This window comes from Sesamum indicum, linkage group LG7 (assembly GCF_026168435.1).
Source record: "Sesamum indicum cultivar Baizhima isolate 11 linkage group LG7, ASM2616843v1, whole genome shotgun sequence".
Taxonomy (NCBI): domain Eukaryota; kingdom Viridiplantae; phylum Streptophyta; class Magnoliopsida; order Lamiales; family Pedaliaceae; genus Sesamum; species Sesamum indicum.
Window position 1 is genome coordinate 14892132 of NC_142663.1, and position 15023 is coordinate 14907154.

The 15023-nt window shown below is 36.3% G+C and overlaps 3 protein-coding genes across 3 annotated transcripts; 2 read left to right on the forward strand and 1 right to left on the reverse strand.

Moving 5' to 3' along the window:
• The first annotated feature begins 2081 nt into the window (after positions 1–2081).
• LOC105167003 (wound-induced protein 1-like) lies at positions 2082–2782 on the forward strand. Its single transcript, XM_088882455.1, has one exon. The coding sequence runs from the start codon at positions 2216–2218 to the stop codon at positions 2516–2518; it is 303 nt and encodes a 100-aa protein (XP_088738581.1). The 5' UTR covers positions 2082–2215; the 3' UTR covers positions 2519–2782.
• A 3310-nt stretch (positions 2783–6092) lies between these two features.
• Positions 6093–9175, forward strand: LOC105167005 (cation/H(+) antiporter 15). The gene is made up of 3 exons (XM_011086555.3): positions 6093–6586; positions 6659–7657; positions 7764–9175. Exons 1-3 carry the CDS (start codon positions 6371–6373, stop codon positions 9003–9005), a joined length of 2457 nt encoding a protein of 818 aa, XP_011084857.1. The 5' UTR covers positions 6093–6370; the 3' UTR covers positions 9006–9175.
• A 187-nt stretch (positions 9176–9362) lies between these two features.
• On the reverse strand, positions 9363–14443 carry LOC105167197 (protein RETICULATA-RELATED 6, chloroplastic). Its single transcript, XM_088882983.1, has 7 exons — positions 13801–14443; positions 13219–13348; positions 12222–12752; positions 11163–11270; positions 10523–11071; positions 9857–9970; positions 9363–9716 (listed from the first exon to the last, which is right to left on the reverse strand). The coding sequence occupies exons 1-7, from the start codon at positions 14352–14354 to the stop codon at positions 9570–9572; spliced, it is 2133 nt and encodes a 710-aa protein (XP_088739109.1). The 5' UTR covers positions 14355–14443; the 3' UTR covers positions 9363–9569.
• Positions 14444–15023: the final 580 nt, after the last annotated feature.

A 15023-nucleotide genomic window follows, 5' to 3' on the forward strand; every position in this document is an offset into this window, starting at 1 on the left:
ATGATGATGACCCCTTTGGTCCTAAAATTGCCTCTTGCTTAAATGTTCATCAAACTGCAGACTCTCTAATGTCCTCTCAAGTAAATGAAAGGCTCAAATTGAAGTAGAATGTTGCAATGCAACCAGAACGAAGCTTCCTGGAAAGAACTGAACCACTTTCCACTGGGAAAAGGGTGCGTTTAGGCAAATTTTAAAATTGGTGCAAACCCGACATCTATTACAGACATAATCTCAGATGTCGTCACAATATTATAAGCAATCGCTGCAGAGACATTCTGATATATGTCCTCACTTCACATCATATTTTTTATTATTATAACACTATTATGTACATAAGTTGGTGAAGTGGATTGGCTGAGTACAGACAATGAGCCCTCAAATTTTCACCAAACCCACCCATTTTTAACGTTCTTCTCCCTTCTTCTTATGACCTTTGTTTACTATAATTACTGTTGTGGGGATACCATTTGCACTGCATGGACACGTGTCTTAAAACACGCCACATCACATTATATGTACCGACTACAATTGGTGTTTGTTACATGAATTGTTATCTTAATTCTTTTATCGATTTATCTTTTAAAAGACAATTTGCTAAGAAAAACAACATTTTAAAATTTATAAATAATTTAAATTTTTAATTTGAAATCAATAAGGACCAACATTATACATCCCCACTAGACCCTCTAAACAAGGGGCCTATAAAGAAAGCATTGCCTCAATGCTTTCTCAAAGGCGGCGCATGTGCATTTGATACCCTATTTAACGAAATATTACCTGTTTTGATTGGAACATCATCGATTCAACTTGATTTGGATTGATCTAGATTTGAACCAATGTAGTCGTATTGACAGTGGCCGCCACAGTGGGCTGGTCATGATGGCTGCAAGAGTTATATATGAAAATTAGGACAATTTTAGTGAAACTGAATATTCAATCATTCTGCGACAAAATATTTATAATTTTACATGTTTTTCAAATTTATATTTGGAGTGTCCCTATCTGTAATTTAGCCCACCCAATTAAATAAATGTTGAGTCTATTTTTAGATAAATGTTTCAATAAAAATGATCAATCTACTTTTTACTTAATAAATACAGTTAATAATTTTTAATTTATTGTGGTAGACTAAATGAAAAAATAGAAGTGGCAACTCACAAACTCGTTAAGAAAGATTGTGTCTGCATCATGTGTATCGTCAAAAATCAAGATCTAATCATATAAAAATTAGAGGTCAAGATATGTTAACATATAATATAAATTTTATTTATTTCTTAATTATTTAATATTCGTAAATCTAAGATATACATAAGTTTCTCGTGCTTGTAGTGTTGCTACTAATGATGAATGTTGACACGGATTATATGTAATTATTATAAATAGTTAATTTTAGTGATGGGCCCAATAGTGAAAGAATAATAATAATAAAGATAATTATTGCTAATGTCACTTAAATTAATAGCTAACCCAAAAAGTGAATTGACTAATTAATTAATTTTGAAAAAAATATTAATTAATAAGTCATCACTTAAGCACAAAAATCAAACCATGCATTAACAAATTCATAAAGGTGACTTGGGTGCTTATAATCAAACACATGATATAAACATATATACTTACTAATATTTTATTAAATCTTAGTGGCTCTAATTAAGTGTTGCTTTAAAACATTGCTTCTCATAATGATGAATTTTGGTTTATGATCTGTGTACTAAAACCCAATGCATCCATATCTTAATATTTATGATTATAACAAATTTCGATAAAATTTGCTTTCAAGCCAACCAAACTGCACCTGTCCAGCCAAAGTAGTCGTCTTACGGGAAAAAAAATTGGAATTTTCTTCCAACCTCATTAATTCGGCCCCACCAAACAATTCGTAGCCACGTCAGTCACCATGCCAATTCTACCCCCACTCCAGTTCACCAAATTCCCGAAACGCCCTTCTCCATTTCTATATAAAGGACACAACCCCTCTCCCCATCCCCATTGGTTGTCCACAAGCTCTCAACTCTCATTTTTCATTTCCAGAGTATTCATTCAATTCTTTCAGGAGCTGGCGTTAACTCAGGAAGCGCTGGAGGGAGACTTCAACAGAGGGCTGGTGAGCGCCCTATATGACGCCTTGAACCGCCGTGACGCCCCGGCTATCCAGCAAATTCTCGCCGCCGACCTCGAGTGGTGGTTCCATGGTCCCCCCTCGCACCAGTTTTTGATGCGCCTCCTCACCGGCGAACAGGACTCCAGCTTCCGCTTTCTGCCCCACAGCATCTCCGCTTTTGGCCCCACCGTCCTCGCCGAGGGCTTCGACCAGTCCCGCTCCATTGCCTGGGTTCACGCCTGGACCGTCACCGATGGGGTAATTACCCACGTCAGGGAGTACTTCAACACGTCCCTCACTGTGACGCGTTTTCGGAACACAGACGGCATTACGTCGCCCCATTGCCCTTCCGTTTGGGAGAGTAGTCTCCCGGATCGGGTCGGGAAATCCGTGCCCGGCCTCGTGCTTGCTATCTAGAACTCGGATTCGGGTCTGATATATCTGATCACGTACCTTTTCTAATTTCGGTTTGGTTGATTGTTCTTCTTCCGATGGGCTGAGGAGCTGGTGACGGCTGGGATTCGCTTCCAGGGCTGCAATCAGCTGTTTGAGTCTTCAGTTTGAGTGTTGTGGAGTGATGATGATTGGGAGTGGGAGGTTTGAATTGATGGGGTTTGATGATGTGTGTGTTTCCGTTTCCCGTGATATTGCAATAAAAGATGTGTCACGCTTTAGTCTAAAGATGAATCGGCTTCGGCTCTCATTAAAAAAAAGAAATAATTAATTACACCAAAACAACATGGAAACAATTTTTGAATGAGATTAAAATGGATGATTCACAACAACAAAACAACCAATCTCAGACATGTGAGTGTGATGTCCCCATTTCTTTTATAAAAACAATATTAATTCTTCTTCCAAGGTTTAAGGTTTTATAACTTTTTAACATAAAATATTTCATCCTAAGTTGGAGTTCTATTTAATATATTAATATTTATAATGTTGTACAGCACCCTCATCTTACATGATAATCAGCAGTCAAGTTACAAAATTCACTTAACTCTAATCAAAATTCAATCAATTCATAAAAAGTTTTGTAATTAATTATACAATCCTCAAACCAAATTATTTCAAACACATTTATAACCATAATAGAATGATGAATGTGTGTGTGGGGTCCAAACTGGCATCCACCTAACCATTTGTGCAAAATGCTGATTCATTTGACCGCCAAACCCGCAAAAGACAGACACGCACACGCACACGCCTATCATGAAAACGACAATCACATATCATAAAACTCATTTATTAATATACATTTCTTTACTCCTCTCAAAACACACACATACACCACACAATTATTTCTTTCTATTATTGTTTTTGCATTCCACTCTGTATTCAAACCAATCTTAAAAATATATCTTTTCACATGCATTCACGTGTAAAAATATATATGGATATTTTAACTTTTTTTAATTTTTAATAAGTCATTTGAAAAAAATTGAATTTTTATTTAAATTTTTTACTAATACAAGAGGTATTAAATGTAATTTTTCAAATTACAAAAAATCTATATACAATTATGTCAAATTCACAAAAAGATAATATAATTATCCATTAATATTAAAATCTTATCGAGCAGAGAATAGAAGAAAAATTCACTTGTAATTATCTTTCCGAATATATGAAAAGAGTTAAATTATTTTTTATTTAGGAAAGTATTTAATATTTTATTACAATAATATATTTAATCACTTCATCTAAAAAAGAGTATGATAGTTAAATAGTATTATAATTAATTTCTTGATATTTGTTATTTTACATATGTAGTTTGTACCATCAAATTATTATTAGTCTATAAATTTTTACATATATATATATATATATATATATTGAATTATCAATTCATTCCCCTACAACATCTCCCTATTTAAGTTATCAACAAGATAAATTCATGGAAAGAATCTATATTTGACCTATTCTATGAATAAGATTTGCCACTATTTTGTTGGGGCTAACATTCGAATAATTAATGCATGCAGTGTGTTGGATTCCTATAAAGGAGAATTCTAATTAAAATTGAATTTGGTCGAATTTCAAGCAATTATATGATCAGTTCAATATACTTTTGTCGTATAATTGATATACAAATCAGAAAAAGAGATATTTCCATTTTCATTTGCTGTTGTTGATAGGTTGGAGGGAGGATATGGATTAATGTTTTATGTTTAAAGTGTGTTATGATATTAGGAATTTGTTGAAAACATTTAGAGAAAAATAAAGTAACAATAAAAGATTAAAGAGTTGATTTAACTCCCAATTAAGCAAAATATTTTTTCTTGTATAGTAATATTTATACATAGCTACAACTAATTAGTAATATTAATTTTAGCATTTAACTTAATTAAATCGGTGTGTACAGTACGACGAGATGTTAGAATAAAAAACCAGTTATCATTATATAAACTATTTAACATCTTCTAACTTTTGGTTAATTACACAAATGCATACTGTGCTTTGCAAAATTACAAAAACGTACAGCCCTTGAGATTGTAATCGTAATCTAACATAAACATTTCAAAAGAAGCAATTTATGTAAAGATACATTGATGTACATTGCATTGACGTCCTTTAAGAAGTGTACTTGTAATTTTATAAAAAAAAAATATAAAATATTTATATAATTAAATTTAATATAAAAAAATATAGGTGAATTTAATTTAGGCTATGTATTACATCATGATCATATGAGGTACATTTCATCTTACGTAAGTAAAAGAGACGGAATCTCAAGTAGCATAGGATAGTATTAGAATAATGGAATAAGTCGTTATTGTCAAGTAGAGAGCATCGGCGTTTATCATCTTTCGGTTTGAGATTCTTTATTTTATAATTACTCATTATTATTTTTAGTATTAATTTGTATATGAAGCCTACTGACTTCGTTGCTGCTCTATTTTAACAGTAATTATTGATTAATAATATAATAATACATAATTTAAATTTATAATGTAATGGTTACATATTTACTCGAATAGTAATAATAATAATTACAATGTACAAAGCTGAAAGTCCAATTTTTCTATTTCATTCTAACACAATTCTTGAAATTTAATTATATTTACCAAACACATCTTATTAATTAATAGGAAAGGACTTTTCAAAAAGAAAAAACCTTGTTAAAAAAGTGAAATTTGTGAGATGAATTTGAATTATATTTGGGAGAAACAAGTACAAGGATTCCTTGTGCAATTAGACATGAATAATGTGGTGGGGATAAGATAAGAAATTGGGTTTGGACATATCATGATTTTAGGTTGTACCTATCATTGAATTATACACAAATAGTTGTCCAAATCAAATGCAGTCTGAAACAACTGTGGATATGAGCACCTTCACCAGTTGAATATTCTATCATTATTTATTATTAATTAATGCTACATATTTAGTATTAATTTAATAATAATAAGTAGTAAAGTGTCATAATTATTAGTTTTTTTTAAGCAATCATTAATATCAAATATCTATATTTAATAAAAACTGACCTGGGATATGGGCCTATTGGGTTGTGGAGTTGAAGTTGGGTCTGCCCTGGGATAAATGCATCACGAAAAACTACTTAAATAATCACAACGTATAACTTTGATAATTTTTTTTTTTAAAATAATTATATTATTCAATATTTTCAAATTTAAATACTAACTCAACATATCATAATACATTCAAATGTTAAGACTGATTTAATATATAAATTATAAACGAATATGTTTAAAGAAGATAAAAAAAACAACAAATTACTATATAAATAGACATATATCCACATTCATGGAATTCAAACTCAAACAATTATACAGATTGAAGTTAAGCCTCATACTTACAAATCAAGCAAAGCCTCATTGACAAAATTTGATAGTTAACGCGTACTTTTTAAAAATTACGGAGAGTAAAATGGTATTTGCCGAATAATAAAAAGACACAAGACATTAATAGTAAAACGGATTTGTTTTCTTGAAAATTTGAAATTGATGCATTCCCATTTCACCCTTTTGGGGACTTGTATCAGTTACATTTTAGTTACTGCTCAAACAAGGGAAAATTAAGGATATGTAGTCCATCTGCCTTTAACAACCTTTTATCTCAAAGCCACCAAAACTCAAGGGAAACCTCTCATTCTGCTCAACTTTGGAAGTCCCTCAGAGTATGTGTGTGTAGTGTGTGTCTTAAGAGAGGCAAAATGAAGTCTCAAGCACTTCCTCTTTCCCTCAAAAAACCTGAGAAAAGTTGAGACAAACATCATTAAAAGAAACACAAGAAAAAAGTACATCATACATGGCTACAAAGGTGGATGCAGTGTCCGCAGGGAACAAGTACATTGTGTGTCAAAACACAGACAACATTGCCACCCTCGGAATCTTGCAAAGGAATCCTTTAAACTATTCTGTTCCTCTCATTCTGCTGCAGTTTTCTTTGATCTCTTTAACATCTCAGATGATTGAGTTCTGCCTCCATCCTCTCGGACAATCATCTATCGTTGCGCAAATTCTTGTAAGCTTTTCTCATCTTGGACAAAATTCTTGTACGTAAAAAACGATAAAAGCTAATGTTAACATGTGACAGGGGGGTGTACTATACGGCCCTTCTGTATTAGGACACGATGCCTTAATCGGGATGGCTCTATTTCCTGCAAGAAGCGTGTTGACACTCCGAACAGCTGCCATTTTCGGTATTATGTTCTTCTTCTTTGCTGTTGGTGTGAAGTCGGATAGTAGGATGATGGTCCGGCCAGGGAGACGGGCTGCAGTTATTGGCATCTCGGCCATGCTTTTCACATTGTTTCTGACCATATCGTTTGCTTTTCTCTTGATAAAGTATGTCCATATGGATGATTCGCTTTCATCTTCACTGGTGTTGATAGCAGCATCTCAGGGTCTAACTGCATTCCCAAATATAGCTTGCCTCCTAGCTGAGCTTCAGTTGTCAAGCAGCGATTTGGGCCGGATAGCAACTGCCGCAGCTATGGTATGTGACATCCTTGGAATGGGGCTTGTTGCTGTAACACTTGGAGTAGTTCAATCTGGGAGTGAGCCGGTGAAATCTGCTTTGTCGGTCATTTCGATGCTTCTGTTCGTGATTGGTATGGTGTACGTCGTTGGGCCAATAATACGTATGGTTATAAGGTCAATACCGGCTGGAAAACCTTTAGCTGATCGGTATGTGTTCTTCTGTTTTGCTGGTACTCTTGTGACTGCCTTTTTAACAGAGGTGATTGGGCAGCATTTTATTCTTGGACCATTAGTCTTTGGCTTACTGACGCCGGATGGGCAGCCGTTAGGTTCACCCATCGTCTCAAAACTAGATTACCCGATCGGGAAGTTTCTTTACCCGACGTTTCTGACCACCAGTGGGCTAAAAACCAACATTTTCAAGATTAATCGCTGGTCTCTGTTGATTGTGGTACTGCTGATAATCTTTTCTTGCATATCCAAGATTGCTGCTGTGGCGTTCTCGTCTCGTTTTTTTGACATAAGATTTAAAGACTCAGTTGTGATTGGGCTTATGCTGAATGCAAGAGGGATTTGTGAACTGATTCTGTACAATCTGTTTAGGGACAATGGGGTATGAAATGATTAATTAGCATACAACTTGTTTTTGTACTGAATTTTCAATGAAATACTTGCAATGCTAATTCTAACTCAGCCCCCAAAATCTCATTTGAAGACAGGTCCTAACAGATCAGGAGTTTGCGCTGTGTGTTATATCAGTTGTAGGGGTCACTGCAGTCATAACTCCTCTGATTAAACTACTCTACGATCCTTCAAAACAATACCTTCCAAGTAAGAGGAGAACTATTCAACACATGAAATCTGATGCTGAGCTCCGAATAGTAGTCTGCATAAAAAACCAAGAGAGCGTACCTTCAATCGTAAACCTACTGGAAGCGTCTGATGCAACAGAAGAAAGCCCTATTGCTGTCCTGGCACTCCTACTAGTCGAGCTAGTGGGTCGAACCACCCCCATGCTCGCTGCTCACCAATCAACACAAGCCATTCAATCCACAAACTCTCAGTCGGGCCACATTCTTGGCGCTCTTCGCCAATATCAGCTCTGCCATGAAACCTGTGTCACGGTCCAGTCATTCAGTGTCTTCTCACACCTGAACTCGACACAGGACGACATTTGCCGGGTGGCTAGAGACCAGAAAGCTAACATAGTCATTTTACCATTTCACAAGCGCTGGGAAATAGATGGCTCCATTGGGTCACAGGACAGGACCGTGCAGAATATGAACATCAAAATCATGGAAAGGGCACCATGCTCAGTAGGGATTCTTGTCGACCGAGGAATCCTGACTGGATCAACGTCCATCCTGAGTAACCAATCCATCTACCAGGTTGCTGTGATATACATTGGTGGACCAGATGATGCAGAATCCCTATTTTATGCAGCCCGTATGGGGAGACGTAACAATGTCTCCCTAACTATACTTCGGTTCTTGCTCTTCGGGTGTGACACAGCTAGAGAAAGGAAACAAGACAACAACCTGATAGATGAAGTGCGCCAAGCTAACATGTTGAATCAGAACAATTTCAAATACCAAGAACGAGTTGTGAAAGACGGGGTCGGCCTAGCAGCATCACTCAGAGGACTAGAGGATAGCTTTAATTTGCTGCTTGTTGGGAGGCACCACCATGCATCTCAGATACTGATGGGGCTTGGGGCTTGGAGTGAGTGCCCGGAGCTTGGGGTGGTGGGTGACATTTTAGCATCACCAGATTTTGGAAGCACTGCCTCGGTGTTGGTGGTGCAACAGCAAAGACTACGTGGAGAAAAGCTTGGGAATAGACTGATGAGACCGATGGTCATTAGCCATGAATCAATGCACGATCCAACACCTCCTGGAGCTGCTGCAACTGCAACTAGTAATATGAATCCTAGATTGGAAATTTCTATAGATCGTGAATAGGGCTTAGCCGTTAGGATTCAGAATAGGAGTTTTATGGGCTTGTACTAAGGAGGAGTGGTTAGGAATCAAAGGTTAGGTTCTCTTTTATAAACTTATTAACCAGGTTAAAAAAGATTGAACCAGAACCAGATGTAAAGAAGCAGAAAACTGGCAAGAACCTTGATTCTTCTGCAGTTAGATACACTTTCAATCTTTCACGACATGGTGGATGAATAATTCTTCTGCAGTTTACGATTTCAATATGATTACAACAGGTAGCAAGTAGCATATTGTCCCTACTAAAATTCAAAAAGGTCAGACATTGCAATAAGGATAGTGAACTGCTGTTATAAATCAAGCTGATATGAGGCACTTAGCTAGAAAGATAACAAAGGTTAAAAATCTCTATATTGGACTGTATACACTTTGTAACTATACTTACAACAATGTTTCTGTGGTGTGGTTTCCATTTTCTATCAATTCGACCTCTGTAATGTGAGCTTAGAAAATTTGAGAGAACAAAATTTGCAGAAAAAATCAATGCCAACTTTTTCTGACAGTATTCCAATAGCCATAGAGTATCATCTATTGCTTGTTGCTTTCATCAATGCTGGCATCTTCAAGGACGTTGCACTCTAATGCAGCAGAATTTGAAGGATCTGGAGTCTGAAAGGATATTTCTTCACTCTTGCGAGCCTGTAGCCCTGTATAGCGTGCCAGATCAATCCATTGCTGCGGCAATTAAGAAAGATAGCCATCAGTTGACATCTTTACACAGGGCAATAGACATGAAAGATTTGGAGTCAGGGAAATAACTAAAATCTAAGGGGATATCTAGATGCTACAATTTCGAGAAGACTTATATTTCTGACCTGGGTTCCCCAGTAAGAGTTTACTGTTCGAGCCACAAAAGAGAGCATATTTACAAGTAAAGTTTGGTCAGAAAAATGCTCTGAAATCCGATGCTCCACTATTCCTGCAATAACCTGTTTGAACAAGGTAACATTTAATTAGATGAATGTTTTATTTATGTGGAGGGGGAAATTTCGGTCCCTCTCCACCAGGTTCCTTCTACTCCTTTCTCATTATTTTTACAAAATAGTGCAACATCAGGACTTCATGAAAGGTTAAAAAGCAATATTGCCAGAAATTTAAAAAAGAAAACAAAAATCATCATTTGTTGCCTATCACAATGGCTCTGCTTTACCAACTACCAAGAGATTCATACAAATAATCTTTCACAAATCACAACACTGTGAAGACTTGGATTGTCACAAATGATAGATTATAGCTTAGACCAAATCATTACACCAGGAAAAGATGAAGAAATATGGGAATAAAATATGGATGGAACCTACAGGAGCACAGTGGAAAAGGCCTTATACGAGTACTGCATCAGAACAGTGGAAGTGCAAAAAACAAAGCATACCACAATTCATAATTACAGGAAACACAAAATGTTCACTTGCTCTTTTCAAATATGAAAGAAAATGTTAAGCAAAGCCAACAAAAACTTTTAGCAGAAAAAGCTTACAGACCTGGTACCGCAGATTCGCTGACGTTCCAAGAAAGGTGCTATACACAACTGCTGTTTTTAGTATAGGCGATCTCTTATTCTGCTGCTCCATGGAAAGGCTTGGATTAAGAAGCTTCCGTATTGTATACAGTGTATTGGAGGAAGCTACAGCGCCAATGCTGGAAATGAATCCAACACCAGCCAGTTTAAAACCACCAACAAGTACTGATGCAATTCTGTGGTTCAAGTTCCACTCCTTGCCTACAAGATTTTTCTGAAATGCGTTGTCCGGGATGGACCCCAAAAGACCTTTTACTGCTTCTATGCTGTCAGGCGAATTAATGTCATCAGCAACTGGGAGAAATGACAACGTGGGGGCCGGAAGCCACACAGTAAAAAAATCAACAACTATTCCCCTTAGTGTATCTGTAACAACATAGTCAAGCTCTTCAAAGAAATTTTCTTTGCGCCTCTCGTACTGAGCTATGAGGGTAGTAGTAATTGATATAGTTTCTTCTATAGCTAGTCTATGTAGAAATTTGGGATCCGCCAACAATCTTTCTCTGAAACCCTGTTCATTAGGAAGACATGACAACATCAAAACTTTTCCTGGCAACACTTATCCTTCACAAATGCAAGCGGGACCAACTAAAATCAGCTACCTGGAAACGGTGAGTCAATTCTGAGATAACAGGATATTGCTCCAGATCAAAGAAATTCTGTAGTACTTCAGGTGATACCAGACCAAGATCTAGTCCTTTCTGAAGGTCCTGAGAAGCACATCATAAATTTGTCTGAGTAATATCAACTAAGGTGCATAAACTGGAAGATGACTATCTTAAGACAACTGGCAAATCTTGCAAAATGACAAAAAATACTCTTAGATCCGGCTTTGGTAGATCAACAATGTCAGGATACTACTTAATTAGTGCAAGGGATACGTTTATGAGATTAAACAAAAAGATACTCAAGCAAACAAGGCATTGTCTTTTGACAGTAGTGACTGGCTTTGAACTTCTTGGACACGCTGCACTTTCTCTTTCAACTTGTCTTCAGCTTTTAATATTAATTATTAGGGTAAATTAAGATTACCTCCCATGAGATTTGACATAATTACAAATTTCCTTTATTGTTTGAAAAATTATCGATACCTCTGATTATAATGGTCGTCTAATAATTAGCCCCGTTAGATTTCCATTCATTTTTATGGTAAATTAACCAAAATGCTCTTATGGATAAAATTATAATTTTATTTATTTTTTTAAAAAAGTATTTCTTTTATGGACTAAGTGGATGATTGTTTTATAATTTTTAAAAAATTTTCATCCATCCCGCTGGATTTTTTTATAAGTTTTTAATTTTTTTAAAAAAATAAAAAATTACAGTAAAGACAAAGTTGACAATTTCATACCATCCAAGGATTACATAGTTTCATCAAACATCAGCGGGTATTTCTAATTTTTCAAACAACGAGGGGTATTCGTAATTATGACAAACCTTTAGGGGAAGTCATTGTAATTTATCCTAATTATTATGGAGACAGAGTAGAACCTAATATTACAGTCTGTAGCAGTTGATGCACTTAAAATGAAATTTAAGAAAACAGAACTTACCTCAAAATACTATACTTAATATCAGCTATTTTAAAAAGCAGGCCAAAAAGGTTTCCAAATATATGAAAGAACTAGGAGTTTGCAAAATGAGCTATATTAGAAACAAACCTGGGGCAAGGCTTCTCTCTTTCTGCCTGCTGCATTCATTACTCTAGCAATTTCAGCACGATCAAAGCAATTTCTAATGCAAGGCCTGGCTGCAGAATACCACAAGAAATCTGCAACAGGGACATCACCCTCCCTCCTAATGTATTGTCGTTCAGGATCAAGTAATATTACTACTTGATTTTTCTTTTGCATTTTCCTTGAAATTCTTGCTGGTAGTCCAGTTCCTCTTGACCCATACGTGACATGATTAGCACCTGTCACTACTACTAGCGTGCCCGTAGACCCACAATCTGCCACAGCTTCTAAGATGATCTGGGACATTGTATAATCCTCAACTGCTCTTGATTGTATGGAAAGGTATGAGAATGGCCCATACGGAGCAGATTGACTTGGAAAATTTATGTCAATAGATGATCTTCTAGAGATAGAAGGGAATCCCGAGATGAAGCCTGAACCAGCTGGAGGAGCATATTTCTTACGATCAGCTTTAGAAAGTCCACGAACGCCTTCAGCTTGAACTGTTCGTAGGACCTATCCATCCAATAAGCGAGAAGAACATCATGAGCTCTGTGGTTTCATTCTATGTAATTCTGAAGCATAAATAAGTGATCAAGCTAGTGAGGACCAAGAGCACAGTCAAAATGCAAACCTTCTTACCCACTACCATCTAAATGGAAGAGATGAGGGTTTTCATAAATGAAGTTAAGTCATATATCACACCCATTATTATCTCCAACAAAACTTACAAGCAAAGTCTTTCCCGATGGAGAGCTCTGTTAATCTAACTCATGTCCTGACTTAGGCATGAAAACTATTATTGTGTTAAAGTGCATTCCTAGATATGAAAGTTTGGAGTCTGTACAAGCTGAATGTATGCATAATTTGATTGAGATTTTTTTGGTCTAATGCTACAAGAGCATTATGCTTGCTGCTGGAGCTTAATCTAATTCTACAGAAGAGACTCCCATAAGTATACAGATAGAGATAGAGTCAGTACCTCGAGTGGCACACCACATGCAACCAGCCGTACTCCATTATCTCGGCAGTAAGTCAACAGAGGCTCATACTCTTGCCAACGCTGAGGTGGCCAATGTGTCACCAAAGACTTTAGGGCCTCTCCATCGATCCTGCCAAAAAATTTTATATTTATCAAGAAGATACATCCAGCCATCATACATCAGAGAACCTAGAGGGGAGAGTTAAGGCTTCGACACCAGCATAGAGGGCCAGCGGATGTGTTGGGAGAAGGACAGTAAGAAGGGAACATATTGTATTTCCAAGGTTCAACACAAGTACAACATCAAAACCACTTCATCACCTCCAAGCGTTTCAGAAGACTGAAAAACATAACTTTAATCAAGTAGATGATTTGCAAACCAAAAACAGAGTCATAAACCACAATTTACTTTGGCATGCATGTTATTGAATTAAAATCTGCTAATAAACACTAATGGATATTAACGTGGCATTCTTCGAATCAATAGTATGATTCTGCATTAACCACTCAAGACACTAACATTTATGACGAACTCAAATCATTTTTAAACAAAACTGTCCTAATTTTGAGTAAGGAATGAACCTTTTTTCCGTAAAAAGATTAAGCTGTGCCTGTAAATCACAGGGAAAAGCTTCCAAAGCCAACGATATCGGCCGCTCAGCTTCCACGCATCTCTTCCTCAAATTCTTGACAATCTCAAGCTCCAAGTCTTTATCATCCCGAATGGGAACCTGCTCCGCCTCCCCCAAGTACACAATCCTCGCATTCATCATCTTCTCCCAAACTTTTCTCTTGTCCTTCCCCAGCGCCAACGGCTCACCTATTACAGTTGCGTCATAAATCCTCGAACTTATCACCTCCTCTTTCGCCTCATCCACCGCGACCGGAGGCGAAGGTGTAGTCTCCCCAGCCAACGGCGGCTTCTCGTCCGCCTTGGCCACCGCCGAGCGGAGTGCATAAGCTCCTACGGCGAGGAAGGGGGTAATGAGCACATCTCGCCGCTTCGTCGGACGTGCATCGCCAGAATACTCGGAGCCACGGCGGCAGTGCACCGGAATACTGACATGGCGGCGGCATTGCTTATTGGGTATTAAATAAAAGCCCGGTGGTTTAACGTTGAAGGCGTGGGGCTCCATTTACTTTGCCCGGACGTTATTTTTCCAGTAAAGCGGGTGCTACTGCTCCATCATGTTGGTACAGTGAGAGGGGACCAATAGGAAAATTGGATCTATTTTCAGCCTTGGAATTTTTATTTTTTTTAATATATACTGTGATTTTATTACGTGGACGATATCTGGATAAATTTAGTGGTGGATTTAAGCCGTCTGATTTTGTGGCGGGAAAGGTACAACGTCACTATGTGCTTTGGCGTTTTGTACCATGTTGCACCTTTCATTTTCTTTTCTTTCTTTTTTTCTGAAATAATTATAATAAAAAATAATAAATTTTATTATATGAACATACTAAACAAGATATTTAGTCTCGTGTATTTTGAGTCATATGATGTCATTTTATTGAAATAATTATGTTTTCTTTTCTCTTCATATTTGATATAATTACGTATAAATTCTATATAATTTAAAAAACTAAATTTAGTATTCCTAATAATTGATTCATGTCTAATAAATAGATCCATTCGTTAGTCAAAATTTATAAAATTTGTTGATATTACAAAAAAAAAATGAATAAAAATTAATATTTATTTTTGATTGACTTAGTAATAATTTATTGCAAATCAAATAAATTTTTTATAAGCAAATTATCCTTTGTAAAGATGTATCTCCTTAAATACATTCAACAGATCA

Coding starts and splice junctions, on each gene's coding strand:
- LOC105167005 (XM_011086555.3), top strand. CDS start 6,371: ATGGCTACAAAGGTGGATGCAGTGTCCGCAGGGAACAAGTACATTGTG. Junction 6,587..6,658: donor CTATCGTTGCGCAAATTCTT/GTAAGCTTTTCT, acceptor AACATGTGACAG/GGGGGTGTACTATACGGCCC. Junction 7,658..7,763: donor ATCTGTTTAGGGACAATGGG/GTATGAAATGAT, acceptor ATTTGAAGACAG/GTCCTAACAGATCAGGAGTT.
- LOC105167197 (XM_088882983.1), bottom strand. CDS start 14,354: ATGGAGCCCCACGCCTTCAACGTTAAACCACCGGGCTTTTATTTAATA. Junction 12,753..13,218: donor CATGTGGTGTGCCACTCGAG/GTACTGACTCTA, acceptor TTGGATGGATAG/GTCCTACGAACAGTTCAAGC. Junction 11,271..12,221: donor AGAGAGAAGCCTTGCCCCAG/GTTTGTTTCTAA, acceptor TGTGCTTCTCAG/GACCTTCAGAAAGGACTAGA.
- LOC105167003 (XM_088882455.1), top strand. CDS start 2,216: ATGCGCCTCCTCACCGGCGAACAGGACTCCAGCTTCCGCTTTCTGCCC.